The sequence below is a fragment of the Octodon degus genome, unplaced genomic scaffold (assembly GCF_000260255.1).
Source record: "Octodon degus isolate 3935 unplaced genomic scaffold, OctDeg1.0 scaffold00047, whole genome shotgun sequence".
Taxonomy (NCBI): domain Eukaryota; kingdom Metazoa; phylum Chordata; class Mammalia; order Rodentia; family Octodontidae; genus Octodon; species Octodon degus.
In genome coordinates this window covers 6,724,566-6,741,956 of record NW_004524623.1, presented here as the reverse complement: position 1 = coordinate 6,741,956, position 17,391 = coordinate 6,724,566, and the positions used below count along the sequence as shown (strand labels likewise).

General features: G+C 38.1%; 1 protein-coding gene and 1 pseudogene across 4 annotated transcripts in view; one reads left to right on the top strand and one right to left on the bottom strand.

Moving 5' to 3' along the window:
- Rab3ip (RAB3A interacting protein) overlaps positions 1-17,330 on the bottom strand; it is a 56,835-nt gene extending 39,505 nt beyond the window's left edge. For 2 of the 4 annotated variants that reach the window (XM_023716304.1, XM_023716306.1), the window contains exons 1-3: positions 4,030-4,050; positions 3,139-3,414; positions 1,600-1,858 (exon numbers count right to left, since the gene is read on the bottom strand). In XM_023716304.1, the coding sequence (XP_023572072.1) occupies positions 1,600-1,858; positions 3,139-3,414; positions 4,030-4,043 (549 nt within the window). In that variant the 5' untranslated portion in view covers positions 4,044-4,050. Of the gene's footprint in view, positions 1-1,599; positions 1,859-3,138; positions 3,415-4,029; positions 4,051-16,771 lie in introns of those variants that run through there. The other 2 variants (XM_023716305.1, XM_004632158.3) reach the window with 2 other exon arrangements.
- Positions 2,240-2,616, top strand: LOC111817042 (annotated as a pseudogene).
- Positions 17,331-17,391: the final 61 nt, after the last annotated feature.

Below are 17,391 nucleotides of genomic sequence, written 5' to 3'. Positions count from 1 at the left end.
AACAGTACCTATTTCAGAGGAAATTCCCAGCTGAGCAAAGAAATTAGGAATCTACTCTGAAGAATAAGTACATAAAATGTATTTTCAAAGATGGATAAACACAATAGCTTGCTTCTGTATAATCTATGACTTCACTACTATACTGTGTATTAAGACAATAAAGGCTAAGCCAAATGGTAAAAGCAAAATGCAGCCATATCTCACCACATCCATTCCTACCGGGAAAAGATTTAAAAGGCTACTGATTTTTCTTCCTGATAAAATATATTTTAACAAAAAAGTATTAACATATCTTCATGGCTGTCTAACCATCTGTGATTCACCAAAGCACTGAGACAATGGGGCTAGAGAGAGAGCTCAGTGACCTAAGTGTCCATCTGGCAAATGTAAGGTCCTGAGTTTGATCCCTAATACAAAAAAAAAAAAAAAAAAAAAAAAAAAAAAAAAAAAAAAAAAAAAAAATGCGGGGGGCCAGGGAGGTAGCTTAGTGGAATAAGTGCTTTCCTGGCAAGCACAAGGTCCTGAGTTTGATCCCTAGTACCACAAAAAAAAAAAAAAAAAAAAAACACAGACACTGTATTATATTATGCTAGGCACTGAGGATTTAAAAATATTATGCCCTTGAAAGACAAGCAGGGTACAGAGAAGGTGAAATATATGTTTGTGAAATGTCACACAGTATGCTGGAAACAACACCTATAGAATGTTTGCATCACCATCCCAATTTTCTAAATGTATCTTTGTATTTTTACCAAGGCTGCCTAATTTATGATTAGGAGTTGTCCGTATTATTTCCTAATTGTACTTTTGATGTCTATAGGGTCTACAGCAATAGCCCATTTCATTCCTGTTACTGTTAATCTGTATCATCTGGTTTTGGGGGGTATTTCTGCTCAGTTTTGCCAGAGGCCTGTGAATTTCATTGTTGGGGGGGTGTTAACCAGTATTTTGTTGCTTCTTTTTTTTCTTATCAATTTTGTTGATTCCTGGTCTTATGATTATTTCCTGGATCTGGTTTTATTTAACCATCCTTTTCAAGTTCCTAAACTGGAAGTTTATACTATCCATTTGAAATTTTTCCATGTTTCCAATGCTACACATTTCTCTCTGAAATTTAAACACAGTACCAGGGAGAAAACAAGACAATTTACTAGGAAAAGAAAATTCTCTAAAGCAGAAAAATATGTAAACCCAGAAAAATAACAGGTGATGCTACTAAAACAATTTCTAAAATAAAAAAAAAAGTTTCAGGGAATTACTTCATATAAATGACTTATCAAGTCAATCACATCTAATGGAAAAATTTACTCACATAACCCACTAAATTTGCACTACGTATAGTGCAAGACAAAAAAACAAGTCAATGGAGGGGTTACAGAAGAGTTTCAGAATCTCAGTGTTCCCCTTATTCATCTTAGGAGGGGCTTCTTTACTTCCAAACCAATTTCACAGGTTCCCAAATGCTGTGAAACAGGAGCTGAGGCGGGGCATAGGTGAAGGACAAGAGTATAGCTGTAATGATGTTTATGAGCTGCTTACCCCCAATTTCTAAAGCATTAAAAATAATAATAATAATAATAATAATAATAAAATTCTTACCCTCTGAGCTTTTGCAAGTTCTTCTTTCAGTCTTTCATAGCCCTTTTCTCTAACTTCCAGAACAGATGGGCTTCTTAAACGGGACAGACTATCAGTACTCAAACCAAAAATATCTTCACTGCCAGCACAGCCCTCTGTGACTGTAGCACCCTGTAAAAACTCCCTCTCTGCATTACAGCTGTCCTTCCTGTTAGTTAATTTAGTCAGCCCAGATGAAACTCCTGAGGTAGCAGTCGGTGCTGGGTCTGTAACATGAATGCTGTAAAAGAGAGAAATGACTTTTCAGAGATCAGCACGCGATCACCAGAAATGGCATAAACCACAGCTCTCCACTGCACTAGCCAATACTTAATTAACAGCAAGACTTCAGCTACACCAGCCACATCACAAGAGCTCAATAGCCACATGTGCCTCAAGGCTATCGCATTTATTACTGTAGAAACAGAACACATCTACCACACAGGTCTATCAGATAGTGCTACTCTAGAAGAGTCAGCAAACTAAAATCTGCAGGCTAAATCAAGCCAGCCACCTGTTTTCATAAGTCCCTTGAGGCCAAGAGCAGTTATGTTTTCAAATGGTTGGAAAAATTTTTTTAAAATAGTATTCTGTGGCATATGAAAATTTTATGAGACGTAAAGCGTCGACCCCACCGCGGGAGCGTGACGGAGGTTGTAGATTCCTTTCAAAGGCTCCCTGAGCCCGTCGACTAGACAAGATGAGCAAAGCTCACCCTTCCGAGCTGAAGAAATTTATGGACAAGAAGTTATCATTGAAATTGAATGGTGGCAGACATGTCCAAAGAATATTGCGAGGATTTGATCCCTTCATGAATCTTGTGATAGATGAATGTGTGGAGATGGCAACTGGTGGGCAACAGAACAACATTGGAATGGTGGTAATACGAGGAAATAGTATCATCATGTTGGAAGCCTTGGAACGAGTTTAAATAATGACTGCTCAGCAGAAAAATTCATGCCCCTCCTCCAAGTGCTACTTTCACTGACTGAAGATTGGGTCATACACGTTTTCATATATTAAATTTTTGTTAAATAAACTTTTGTAATAGTCAAAAAGAAAAAAGAAAATTTCATGAAATTCAAATGTCCGTATCCATAATATACAGTTCTCTGGCGCATAGCCACACTCATGCATTTTCATTCTGCTTACAGCTGCTTTCACACTCCAAAGCTGCAAACTGAACAGCTGGGACAAGGACCAGAGGTATAACTCAGCATCAGAAGCGCCTGCCTGGCAAGCACCAGGTCCCGAATTTGAATCCTGATACCACAAAAAATAAAGAGAAAAACAAAGCATGTGCTGAACAGCTGGGACAGACTGAATGGTTTGCAAAGCTTAAGACATTTACTACCTGGCCCTTACATAAAGCTTGCCAGTCACTCTCCACAACACTGATACATACTGCTCCATATGGGTAAGCTTATATTATTCAAATTTTCTAAAACAGTAAAATTTAAGGTAACCAAGCAAACTGCTCATTTTTAAAAAACATTCAAAGTAAGTGTTTTAATCTCCTACCTGATATTAGATATTTCCACACAGTTTAAATGTCTGGGGGATGAATACACAGGTTGTGTAGGAAGATCAGAAACATCCAAGGCATTAGCCTGGACAGGCGCAGGGCATAAAGCTGCAGGATGTGGCCGGTAGATGACGCTTGGTGAGGTAGTCTGCTCCTGAGTCCCTGGTTCATATACACTAAGAAGGTCCGGAGAAGTAGGCGAAGAAAGGTTTACTTCATGGAAGCCTTCTAAGGGGTCATTAGCCATAGCAAAAGCCTCATCATAAAATAACCTATATTAAAACAAAAAGCAGATTTTCCAAATGGTTACATTTGGAACTAAATTCAGATGCATAAATTATAAAATATATTTAACAGTTCATAATAATATAAGATTACAATAACATATAAAGGAAAAACCCTTATCACTTAATGTTTATTATGAAATTGCAGAGTATAAATACTACACAAGGCAAACAAGCTGATTTGAAGAAATTTTTTAAGTATAACTAATAACTATGAGGAGTGAATAAAACTGCTTGATGTTTTTATTTTTGCTATTATCTGTGATCTTAGAAAAAAATAGAAAAGGTAGTGAAGATACACACACACACAAACACATTTACAACACACTTAAATTCAACTAACTGTTCTTTTCTGCACATTCTACCTATGTGACTTTGGCAAGTCAATATTTTTTATTTGAAATAATTTTAAATTCACTTAAGAATTGTAGACCTCCTGGATACCATTCGCCCACATTATCAAGTTGTTAACATTTTTGAGCCATTTGAGAATGTTTTAGACATGACACCCATTAACCCTTACTGTATATGTAAATTCTATATCCTAAGTACAAAGGCATTCTCTTATTTAATCACAGATGATCAACAAATACTGGATATAACCTGATCAAAATCATCTAATAGGCAAGTCTCAAATTTCACTGGTTCTTCTCATAATGTCAATTACAGGTCTAAGATCCAATCCTGGACAATTTGCTATATTTCCGCGAAATCTTAGTCTTCCCTGATAACATGAGGATGAGCATAATGCCATTCCGGCCTCTGTCCTGACTGCTATAAGGATGAGGAAGACAATTACTTAGTATAATATTCTGTACCAGGCCCATAGTATGGTCTCAATAAACACATTACGGCCATTAACAAGTATGCTTTAGTTTCTCCATTAACAAAATATATTTTATATAACTACTCAATTACATTACAGAGTTGCCATGAAAACTAAGAAGTGTGCTTCCAAATTTTTCATTTGAAGAATCTAAAGCTAGGGCCAGCCAGATAGCTCAGGAGACTAACACACCTGCTTAGGCAGAGTACAGCAACTGGAGCTTAATCCCCAGAGTGCCTGCATGTCGTGCCAGCCCCATCCCCTGGGCATGCTGAGATAGCAATTGAGACTGGGCATGGTGGCACATGCCTGTAATGACAGCTCTTGGGAGGCTGAAGACAGAAGAATCCCTACAAGTCTGATCTACATAGTGAGACCCTAAAGACCCTGTACTAAATACATTAAAAAAAAAAAAATCTAAAGCTAGTAATTGCCAGAGAAATGGCTCAGTAGAATAAGCACTTGCCTGGCAAGTGCAAGGGCCTGAGTTCAATCCGCAGTTCCGCCAAAAATAAAATAAAGCTAATAATCTTATAAACCCTTTATTCCCTCTGTACTATCTACAGATTAAGTCCAAACTTATACTGAAAAGTAGTATTCTATGATCTGAATACAATATCTCCTAAGCTTTCCTTCCTACAATAGTATTTTCATGATCATGAAAGATCCTGCTCAGAACTTCAAAGTTCCCAGACAGTACCAACCATATACCATGTAATTTCTTCCATAAAATACAAATATTCATTCACTTCCTGACTTAAAAATTTAACTTTCTAACATACTCTATGAAGTATTTAAAATGTCAAGGAGTTTGAAGCCATATAAATGATAAAACAAAATTAAGTTTTAAAAAATCCCAGAGAAGAAAAAAGATATATGATGGACAAGTACAAATTCCCTCTACTGAATGTCGTCATTACGTATATCTAAAATGTACCAGTAAAAATAAATTTTCTATGTCAAGGGGAAAAAAATTCCTAAACCAAATAAAACTAACTGTATACTGAGATGGTACCTTAACCATGTTCAAAAGAATTATTTCAAATGACCTTTAAACATAGTAATATAAATACAAATTTCTAATGAAATGTATACTAAGGCAAAGAGAAGTAAAAACAAAACCATAAACTATTTCAGTGATCCCATTAGTAGCAACACTGATAGCTATTCTGAAACCATTAGACATAATATGAACAAGTCAGTCAAGTTAATGTAATTTGGAACGAAGACACAAAATTTGAATAAGAAATACCACAAAAAGTTTTCTATTTTAAAAAATTCCTAAGTTTACGCAATGAAAAAGTATAGCAACACTGATTAATTCAAGAGTAATGGCTCCTGGGAGAAACGGCTAACTCCAGGCCTGGGCCAGGAATACACAAAAGGATCCAGGAACATCTTATCATACCTGGAAGCAAGAAAACTAGCGAAACCTATTAGCATGACATCCAGGGACTCCCACTAACCACAGATGATGCAATCTGAACATCAAGAAGGATAATATCTGTGAACAACTAAACCCTAATATTTTTAAATCTATGAATTCATGATACTAAAGATAAAATACGCAAAATACCTCACTGGTCCCTTCTAATCAGTGCTATAGTGTCAATTCATTATTTTCAAAATTGATAAGAAAAAGGAAAGAAGTACTTTAACTTTTCTTATACCATGAAGCAAGGTATTTCAAGAGAAAAAAGTTGTTTTTTTGTTTTTTTGAAACCTACATAACAGGGGATTTTTTTTTGTTTTATTTTGTTTTTCATTTCTGCGTTTGGTACAGGGTCTTACTAGGCAAACTGGACTCCTAGTGATCCTATTTTTCAGCCTCCCACCACTGGGATTACAGGTATGCTCCACCACACCTGGACTGGGTGGCCAGCTCAACATGCCCGAGGGGCGGGGCCGGTGCATGTGGACCAGGGATGGAAACTTGGTCCCTCAGTATCAGCTTTATAATTCTAATGAAAACACTGGTCTAGGCAAAATCATCAATAGCTATTAAAATCCTAACAAAAAAAGCTGTTTCAGGAACTTTAGAGCTAGTGTATCAGAATTATAGTACCTAACTCTCTAATCACTTTTATGACCAAAAAAAAAAAAAAAGAGAGAGAGAGAGAATGAGATATTATGTGTGCTATGTGGCAAATACGTGAATATCACCACCATTCATAAAGCATTATTCTGTTGAGAGGAAAAAGGAGCCAAGAACAAATCAAGCCTCTATATCATCAGTTCACAGTAAATGCAGAAGAGAAAGATATAAACATATGATACCATAGGGACAAAAAAAATCTGGCTTCTGATAAACTCATAGTTAATCCATCAGATTTTAAGAATAAACAAACTGTTAAGAGATGGAAGAATATTTAAAAACAGATGCATAAACATAATTATATGTAATGTACAGGTCTTGTTTAGATTCTTATTTGAATAAACCAACTATAAAAAACAAATGATGTTATTAGGAATTAACTTTAATTTTTTAGAAATAATTGTACTGTACTTATTTTAATTTAGAAATTATTATTTAATCCACAAGTTTCATATAGCTTTAGTTTAAAAAACAAAAACAAAACAGTGAAACTAAGACACTATTTCAAAGTCCAGGTTCTTCCAGCTCCCAAAAGAGCTCTGAACACTATATAATCCCAATTGGAAGAATAAGACAAAAATATGAATGGAGCCATGACATTTAAGAAAACAAAGATTTCATACAACTGAAGGATCCATCAATCCTTCCTGGGATGACTTAACTGCATTTACAAGCATGGGGAGAAGGGAAAGGTAGGGGACTGGTGACAAGGGAAGGAGAAGAAAAAAGAAACCCAGAACAGAGTAGAGTCCAGTTCCAGTGTTCTGAATCAATGTACACACCATATAAGCCTAGTGTCCTGGAAAACAAACTCATATTTCTGTCTCCACCTGGAGTTCAAATACCATTTGTTTCAGCAGCAATTCCACAGACTACAGTAAAGACTATGACATTAGAACATCCCTTTATCTATGTTTTTTGTGGTACTTTAACAGTGGTCTAATTTTGGACAAGCTTACAAACCATACAAGGTTGGAAGCATACCTTAAATGGATGTAAAAACTCAAATAACAAAAAGCAAACAAAAGAAAAAGAAGTAGGGGTCGGGGGTTCAATCCCTGGGCCTGCCATACCGGCCCTGTCCCCAGGGGGCTCTGAGACGGCAATTGAGATTGGGGTGCCTATAATCCCAGCTCTTGGGAGGCTGTAAATTGGCAGATCACTATGAGTCCAATCTAGTAGTGAAACCCTGAACACCTTGTAGAACCTTCCCTAAAATACAAAAAAAGAAAAGAAAAGAAAAGAAAAGAGGGAGGGAGGAAGGGAGGGAGGGAGGGAGGGAGGGAGAGAGAGAGAGAGAGAGAGAGAGAGAGAGGGAGAGAGGGAGAAGGGGAAAAGCCTCCCTGGGAATAATAGCCAGGGGTGTTTTAAAGACTCAAAAGAGGGGCCTGGGAGATGGCTCAGTGGAATAAGCGCTTCCCTGGCAAGGACAAGGTCCTGAGTTCAATCCCCAGTTTCACAAAAAAAAAAAAAAAAAAAATCCCAAAAGACTTTAAACCCCTTTAAAAAAAAAAAAAAAAAAAAAAAAAGATTTTTTGACTTAAAACATTTTACTCTAAATGAATTTATGTCAGCTATCAATGAAAAAATGTTACTCATACTCTGTGGACATCTTTGGCAATGTAAATCCACGTTCCCCCCCTTTTTATATGATGAACTTCAACCTAGCAACTATGACAACAAATATTATAGTCTAAAGAGCAAACACACTTTAGCAATTTTGAATCTGAATTGAGCACAAACCAAATAAAATTTACATCCTAACAAACAATCCCCCTAGGACTGTGGGAACACTTGAGCCTTCCACATGAACAGCAGAGCCTTTTCCCGCACGTGCTTCTCTCAGCCGCCCAGGCAGTCTTCAGCTTTGCTCTGTCTCCTCCTTCAGCTCTGGAGCTGCCTTCTTTGGAGTGAGGCTCAACTTGAGGGCTGAGGAGCTCGAGGCTGTTTGCTTGGTTGCGGTGAGGTGAGCAGGCCTGCCTGGGAGCACGGCTTGGGGAAGAGCCTTTCCTAGGCTTTGCTGAGGCAGAAGGTGAGTGTCTCTGGGCAGCTGGGGAGCTTCTCTGTCTGGGAGGTGGAGGAGGGAAACCTGAGCTTTGGTAGTGTCACAAAGCCCGTCTCTTAGAGGAGGGGGGAGGTGGAGAGAGAGAGCATTTCCTCTGTATGGGAGGAGAGTATCTTCTCGAGGGCCAACGCTGCTGAGCAGGAGGTGAGGGAGCCCCTGGTGGTGGCAATGGTGAAAGGGTGGAGGGAAAGGGCTTCTCCTCCTACAAAGAGGTGGTAAGAGATGCACTCCAAAGGTGAAGGTCTCCGCAGACTGCAGAATCAGCCACAGCCATTTTGCCACCTTTATCTTCTTCAGATTCAGATAACTCTACCTTGCTGGGCTTTAGTGCTGGTCATTCTCTTTTCTCAGTACCTTTATGTTTTGTCGCTTTACCTGAAGTTCTCCCCAGAGTCACAGACACATGGCCTTTTCTTGGACGGTTTGCCTGCTGGGGTGTTGGGGAATGACGCGTTTTTGGTGACGGAGTAGCTGGCAAGGATGGCCTGTGCCTTCGCCTCGGAGGACTTGCTGAAGGAGATAACCCACGAGTTTTTCAAGGGGGGCTGGATGTCCTCTTGGGAGGTTTCTTTGGCGGTAACCAGGAACAAATGAGAAGGAAGACGCACCGCTCCCTGCCAATGCTGATGACCGCCTCCTTCTACTCCTTCTATGCTGTGGAGGTGGCGGCGTTCATCGCGGTAATATGTCAAGTATCACATAAGATGCAAAGGGCACTAGCAGACCACACAGGACAGACAAATAAATCAGAGCCAGTGGACTCTCAGAACTAAATAAAACAGATGAAAAACAAAAACTAGAAAATGAGAAAAACAAATACCTTGGAAAGGTTTTCCAAATATCCTTAAGGCATAAAAGCTACACATTTCATATATGTGTTGCTGAAGTCAGCACAAAAGCTACACATTTATGAAAACACAAATATTTTATAAGCTGGAACATAAGCTATAAATAAAAGAAAACTCTAAGAGAAGTGGGTCTGAACCCTGTTTCTGACAAAACTATTGGGCAGTCTATGTCTATGTCCTCTCATCTGGAAACTTCCTTAGTTTTGTACCTTGAAGAATAACAATTATAAGACAATGCTTTTAACACTTAAGATAGTACCTCTGAGCAATGTCTGTACTTAAAATGTTTTCATTCTGGGTAATATTTACATGGTTTAAATTCAAGTCATTTCTGAAGAGATTATTTCAACATAAAATTTAGTCTTTTTTTCAAGCATGTGTAATTTCTTTATAATGTAACTTAGCTAGCTGGCAATGAAATGACATATCACAGGTCTGAAAGTCTTTTGTTCTTTAAAGTATGTGTTCAGGAGGGATGGCCAAAGCCTGCAAGCAGGTGCAAGGGCTAGGGGTTCGATCCCCAGGCCTGCTGTGCTGGCCCCGCCCCCGGGGCACACCAAGAGGGCAAGTGAGACTGGGAATGGTGCCCCACACCTGTAATCCCAGCTCTTGGGAGGCTGTAAACAGGCAGATCACTATGAGTCCGATCTAGTAGTGAGCCCCTGAACACCCTGTAGCCCCTACCCTAAAATATAAAAGAAATCAAAATTAAAATTAAAAATTAAAAAAGTATGTGTTCAGACTTAATCCACATTTGAGTCTTCATGAGTGAACATTTGCAGTTAATTTTAAGTAGTAGTGCTCTTTGTAGTAAGCCATAAGTGACTTCAAAAGAACTGATTTCAACTGGAGATTACCCCAATTCATAAACTGAATGTGTCAAGGGTCATTTATACGTGAAAAAGCAATGACATTAAATTCTTAACAGGTGAACCCCACAAAGTAGCTGGCCTTATCACTCAGCTCCAAGTAACAGAGTTGGTTTCCAATCAGAAAAAAACATGCTTCTAATTCTTAATACGCCTTTCAAGTTACTTTTTCTTTCTTGAAGCCAGTATTCGCATGTAAAAACAACAGCCAATCTCACTGAAAGTTAACAGGGTGTTACCTAGTGGCAATAGTTTCATATACATTAACTCAGTGAATACCTAGATACAGTGGTGGGGAACCTATAGCATGTGGACTGCAGCGGGCTGTTGGTATCGCTGTTGGTATCACTGAAAGCTCTAATAAAAGATTTGCCTTCACTGGCAAGACAATCCTAGTAAGTACTTGCAAAAATGATTTCTTTTGCTAACTAAAATGAATTTCTAAACTGAAAACAAGGATCTCTAGAACTCAAGGAATTAGGATGAATTACTGGTCAAATATTTTCCATTAAGTTTCTAAGGACATGCATAAAGTAGATATACATAACTTAAATGAAATCTAGGAGTCTATATATCAGTAGTCCAAATGAGCAAATAAAGACCATTTTCTCACTAAAACCATACACCCTAACTTACTCAGAAAGGTAAAAAACCTAAGATTTAATTCTAGAAAAAAAAAATTTAATCTGTGATTATCTTTTTTCTATACTGACTTAATAAACCTGAAAATTAATCTGAATTTTTTATTTACTGAAAACACTGTTCTTGGGGAAATAGTGAGTGTACCTTTCAGTTAGAATATTAATGTTTTACTTCCTGACAGGAAAACTTTGCCAATACTTGCTACACCTTACCAATAAAGCTTGCACTTTGTAATCAGGCTCAAATTCTAGCTTTCCCAGTTACTGATAATGTGATCTAGAAATATGTCTCAATTTTTCATCTGAAAGTTAGATGTAATAACTACATCTTTCTCAATGTTATCATGAGAATTAAGTTACACAATACACATAAGGGACTTAGTACTATATCTGGCATCTACCAATTAAAATTTATTATTATAATTTAAATTATTTATTATTTTAATGATTTTACGGCATTTCCTGATAGATATTTGGTAATATTTTTATCATATTAGATCAACACCATCAATAAAGAAAACAAAAACAATGGTTATTCTGTTTGATTTAAATGTAGTATTAAAGGGCCAGTGAGACAGTTCAGTGGACTAAGCACATGGATGTGGGTTAGAGCCTCAGCACCACATGCCAAGCCAACCCCGTCCCCCTGGGAACACTGAGGTGGCCATCGAGTATGGGGGTGGTGGCACACACTTGTAATCCCAGCACTGGAGAGGCTGAAAACAGGAGGATCACTACAAGTCTGAGCTGCATAGTAAGACCCTGTACCAAATACATTAAAAAATATAGAAAGAATTAAAAATTAAAAGCAATTATTCTGAATGATTTTCCTCAACAAAGTAAACATCTATATATTACACTGTATGGTAAACATAAAATGTTTTATTTTCATTGTTAAAAAATAAGTATTCTGGAGTAGATTTAAAAAATGTTCTAGAACTATTTATTTTTCTCTTTCAATCTGCTCACAGACAGGGGATGAGAGGAGTGGATGGAAGGAAGGTCCAGATGCATTTTTAATTCCTAAGTGACTTTCTAATTTGGAAAGAATTATGGAAGAAACAGCTCCCGACAATAAAAATTAGCCTGCTACTTTTAGTAGTGTATACTGAATTAAAGAGACACAAATTCCATCAATTCACTTCCTTAAAGGCCTTTATCACAGTATTTATTAATTTACTTTATATATGATCTTTTTTTTCCTAGTAGAAGGATGACTGCCAGCTTCCAACTCCTAGGGAAAACCCTGGGACTAAGGTCTAAGAATACAGGTGCAAATAGATCAAAGAGACGACACACCTCCTACTATGAATCACCTGGGGATTACCCCAAGGGTATGGGAAGAGAAGAAGGAAATAGGTGGATTCAAGGAAAAGTAAATTGTAACTTCGGTTTAAATGATGAATAGGACTGCAACAGACTGGCAACACAGGAAAAACAGGACAGGGGATAAGGGTCTGGCACTACAGTAACAAAAAGTAACAAAATCAGGCTAAGTGACAGACCATCAAAAGCCTCACTTAACATGGAAAGGTTGCTTGGAGTTTATTCTGCAAAGATGGTCAGAACTTCATCTTACAAGGCAGAAATGTAACATAAACCTTAGAAAAATGAATCCCAAGGCAGCAGTCTTTAGAAAGCAAACTAGCGGTATTGGTTAAAAGGTTACTGCAACAAGCAACACATGAGATTACTAAGGTCAAGGTTGGCTTGTGGGTTTTTGTTTTGGGGGAATTGGTTTTTGTTTCTGGGGGGTGTTGTTTGTTTGGAGTTTTTTGTGGGGTTTTTTTGTTTTTTTTTTTTTTTTGGGGGGGGGGTTTAGTTTTGGTTTGGTTTGGTTTTGGTAATACAGGGGACTGAGTCCAGAATCTCTGCCTGGCGCTTCAGCCTCAATCTTTTATTTATTTATTTATTTATTTTTATTTTTTATTTATTTATTTTTTTTTTTTTTAGACAGGACCACATTAAGTTACTAAATTTCCCAGGCTACATTTGAATTTGTGATCCTCCTAATTCAGCCTACTAGAGTACTGGAATCACAGGGCCATCCTGCCAGGTTCATTCACGGGCAATGAACCGGAAATGAAAAGAATGAAAAAACATGGAAATAGAAATGGCAGGTCGGAAGGAATGGGAACATTCAGAGGCTGGGAAGGGTTAGTCAGTTTGCAGAGAAGACAGTTAACCAGTACTAGACAGACCAGGAATTATTTCCAATGTTCTCTAATACAATAAAATAGCCATCAATGACAATTGTATGTATTCAAAATAGTGTAACTGGCACATTCCCAAAAGAACGAAATAAAGTAATAAATATCTGAGGTGTTAGAATATCAACTACTCTGATCTGATCACTATACACTGCATATATGTACCGAATATTACTATATCCCACAGATATTTATATTTATGTGTCAATTAATTTTTTAAATGAAAAAGGAATAGATGGTATATTTGATACTAAGACATTAGCGGCTTTTTAAAGTTTTTCCATTTTCTTTTAGAAAATCACTGAAATATTTAAAGATGAAATTACACAATGCTTACAATTTGCTTCAAAAAATTTAGGAGGGGAATTAGGTAGATGGGATAAACTAACCTGTATTGATGGACACTGGGCAAGATATTGGGAATTCTGAGGTTCAACTGCTGTTGTGTCTGTTTACTTTAAATTTTCCGTAACTAGAATGCCCTCCAAAAATGCTACATAAAAAGAAAAAGAAAATATATAAAATCTAGGCTGGGGAGATAGCTCAGCAGCATAAGAGCCTGCCTGGCAAGTACAAGGTCCTGAGTTCAATCCCCAATATCACACACACAACAAAGAAAAAATAATATAATTCTACTATAATTTTAAAGCTGGCTTTCCAAACTAACACTTTAGTTATAACAAGAAAAGTCATATTTACATTTTAAGAAGTAGTCCATGTTTACAAGTATGCATTTAATTAGTAACCCAAGAAAAAAGAATCAATCAAGTGGTTAACACACACAACCATCCCACATTTATTAAAATAGCCCATACATTAATCTCCATTTAATAATTCCTCTTGAATGTACAATCTGAGATTTTAGTTATGAAAGATTGTTCTAGTTAGGATGGTTGCAAAATGTTCTGAACTTACAAGTTAATATTTCATTGTATTAATTACAAATCTTTGGAACAGAAATATAAAAATTTCCTGCATTTTTAATAGTGAAAGCCTATTCTGCACATGCAAAAATAAATATTAGTTAAATATTCAGTAGGCATTGAAATACTCATTGGCTGGATAAACACAGCATAAAGGGGAAAACGTACTACTTGGTACAGAAAGTGGGACACATGTAGAAAAAAGCTTTTAAAATTTTGTATTTTATTTTTAGGATGTTAAAACTATAGTAACCAATTTACTGATCTTGGTTGAGCTGCATTGTAACCAGAATTTTACTGGATAAAAGTTTAGTTTGAAAAACTATACTGAGAACATTTTAAAATTTTTCCCTCATTATATCAATGCATAAATATCTCTACCTACTCCTCATTCTTCCTCTCTACTACTCAACAATTCTAGCTCTCTGCTTCATTTAGCACACATTAAAATGCATGCAAAGCTGAAGGGAGGCGAGCTGGGAGAGGGGAAAGGGGAGTAAAAACAAGTTGTTTTACACACCCATACCACTTCCCCTCTTCCAGATGCTTTATGAGTGTAACCATTATGTACTGCAAACATGCACTAATAAAAATTCAGAAATAAGTCTATGCAAAGTTTTGAGAAACACACATAAGGCATAGGAAGCCCGCCATGGTGGCACATACCTGTAATTCCAGCATTCTGGGAGGAAGAGAGTAAGTCTGAGCCCAGGCTGGGCAACATAGTGAGGCCCTGACTCCATACAAAAAATAAATAAGGGCTGAGCATGTAGCTTAGTGCAAAGGCTCTGGATTCTGGAAGGAGGAAGACAGAAAGGAGGAGGGGAGGATAAGGGGAGGGTGGGAGCAGGAGGAGGAGGAGAAGGGAGGGGAGAGGAGGGGAAGGGGAGAAGACCATGAAGATGAAGCAGCAGCAGCAGCAGCAGCAGCAGCCGCAGAAGAAGAAGAATGTATATATCTCCACCTTCCAGATGCTTTATGAGTATTTTCCTTTAACATCCAGACTTGTGGAGTAGATGTTCAATGAATAATTTTTAAAACTTCTGATGATGAGAATTAAATACTATACTAATATTAAGCACCTCAAAAAAACTACATTGAAAACAGCTCTATAGGATTACAATCTACACATGACAGAATGGTGCAGCGATTAGGAGCCAGCAATTCTTTAGCCATATAACTTAACGAGCAATAGGAATGCAGTGTGTAAAAGCACTGGTACTAAGGACAACTGCTTTATTTCTAATTTAGGCCTATGGCTTAATTATGACCTTGGACAGGCGACATAACATCTCCGTGTCTCAATTTTCTCAATCATAACATGGAATAAAATATGACCTACTTCCTAGCTTGCTGGGTAGTAAGTTTCGATAGTGCTTAGACCAGGCCTTAGCAGGCCTTGGCACAGGAGAAGCAGCAGACTCAATAAGGGAAGCAGCAGTGCTAGTACCATCATCATGAGAAACCTTGAGTATTTTTACTCAGAAACACAAATAACACTATCTTTCATCTGTATTCTTCCTTTTAAGTATGAAGCTCTTTTTCAGAATATGCAAACCAGTAACACAAGAAACAAGTGTCAAGAATTCCATCTGGGACAGCCACATAGTTTTTAATCCTGACTTTGCCATTAACCTGCTACAGAACATGGCCAAAGCTAGTTAATGAAGTACTGTCAAGTTATTTCAATTCTCCATACCTCAACTTCCTAATCTGTAAAATCTGACAAACCACCTACATCCAAGGAACATCCTGAGGACTAGAATCAAACTACCCTTAAAAACAGCAAGCACAGGGCAGGACACACTCAATGAGTGTTTGCTCCTTCTTCCCTCCCCCACATTTCACATAGAATGCCTCATTAAATCTTCACCCCATCATTATGAACCCCATTATTAAACTAAAATATGTAAAGTAGCCAAATACTGGCCATTTGATACATTTCTACCTCATGCTATTTCATGTACAAATATATACAATAAGCTCAGAAAAGTAGAATCACTTGCTTAAAAGCCATGCCTAGTGAAGTGAAAATTAAGTGACTCTTCGTTAGTCTGACTTTACTAATTTGTTCAGTGACACCTGCAGCACATAAAACCACTGCAAATTACAAGTTTCTGTTCTGCCATACCAAAAAATGAGTGAACTATTTCTACACATTTCTTAATTTTAAAAAATACGTATTTGTAAAGTGTGTGCTGGAGATTAAAGGTGTAGATAAAGTCAAAGGTCAAGAACATTAAATGGAGTTATATGAATAACTACACTACTGTAATTCAAAAAATACAAATGGATCTGGTTAGAAACCTCACTAATTAGAAACGAAGCAGCTAAACACCAAATAGCCATCTTGGCAGAGAGATGGATGCCTACGAGTTAGTTTGGGAAACACAGAAAGAAGAGTTACATCAAACACTTTGGCTCACAGAAGTATGCATTAATACACAGCATTATTGTGCTGAAATAAGATAATCAGATTTTTCTTCTAACAGTAATAAATACATTCCTGCAGGAAAATTGTGTAACTGTGAAGTTTATTACTACAAATTCCACAAAGGCTTTAGGATTGCTTCAGATTCTAAATACAATGTCCAAACAAAAAGTCCTCTCAAAATGCGCAGTACTGGTAAATAAATACCACATGTTAACAGAACAACGCCCCATAAAGCTGGTGAAATATTTAACAGTATCAAATATTTACTACGATGATCTGCAAACTATTCTGCCTGTTTTCCCCTTGATTTGTCATTTACCACTAAAAAATAATAATAATAATAAAACCTGCCTGAACAACAAAATAAGTGCCCAAACCAGAAGTGGGTCTTTCCGTAGATTTACAATAGAACAGTTTTGTTTTAATCCTCTTATCGGCCTCTCCTCCAATTATGCAATCATTCCACAGCAAAAGACTACATGGCTTTTCCCATGTAAGCTGAAAGAAAGAGTTGGGGGTAGCAAGATGTCTTAACAGGTAGCGTTGGGATGGGCAACAAACAGCCTCGTGAAACTGAACTGCCCGATTAACTCGGCGCTACTGTTTTTCAAGATCTTGGCCAGTACAGTTTGGTTTTTAATCCCATAACAAGCGGCAGCTCTTGACGCGCTGCAGATTCCACCTGGACCATCACTTGTCCAGCCCTGCAGCCGGCTTCTCCCCGAGCGGCGGGGGCGAGCTGTCAACGCGGAGGGCACCGTGGTCTCCCCGACACGCACGCCACGAAGGGCCGAGCTGGCTCCCGAGGCGCGACTCCGGGCCCCGGCTCCTTCCCTCCAGGTTTCACCGAAACCTCCAGAGGGTGACCTCTAAGCCACGGCACCGAGCCTCGCCCGACGTTTACTAAGAGGACGGCAGGAAAGAACTCACTCGGCGCGGCTACCGCTCCGCGGCGCGCCCGGCTCCCGCGGAGTTGGGGACTCCCTACCCGTGCGCGACCCCAGGCCCCGAGGGCCCGGCCGCGCTCGCCCCACACGGCCACCCGGCGCCCGGG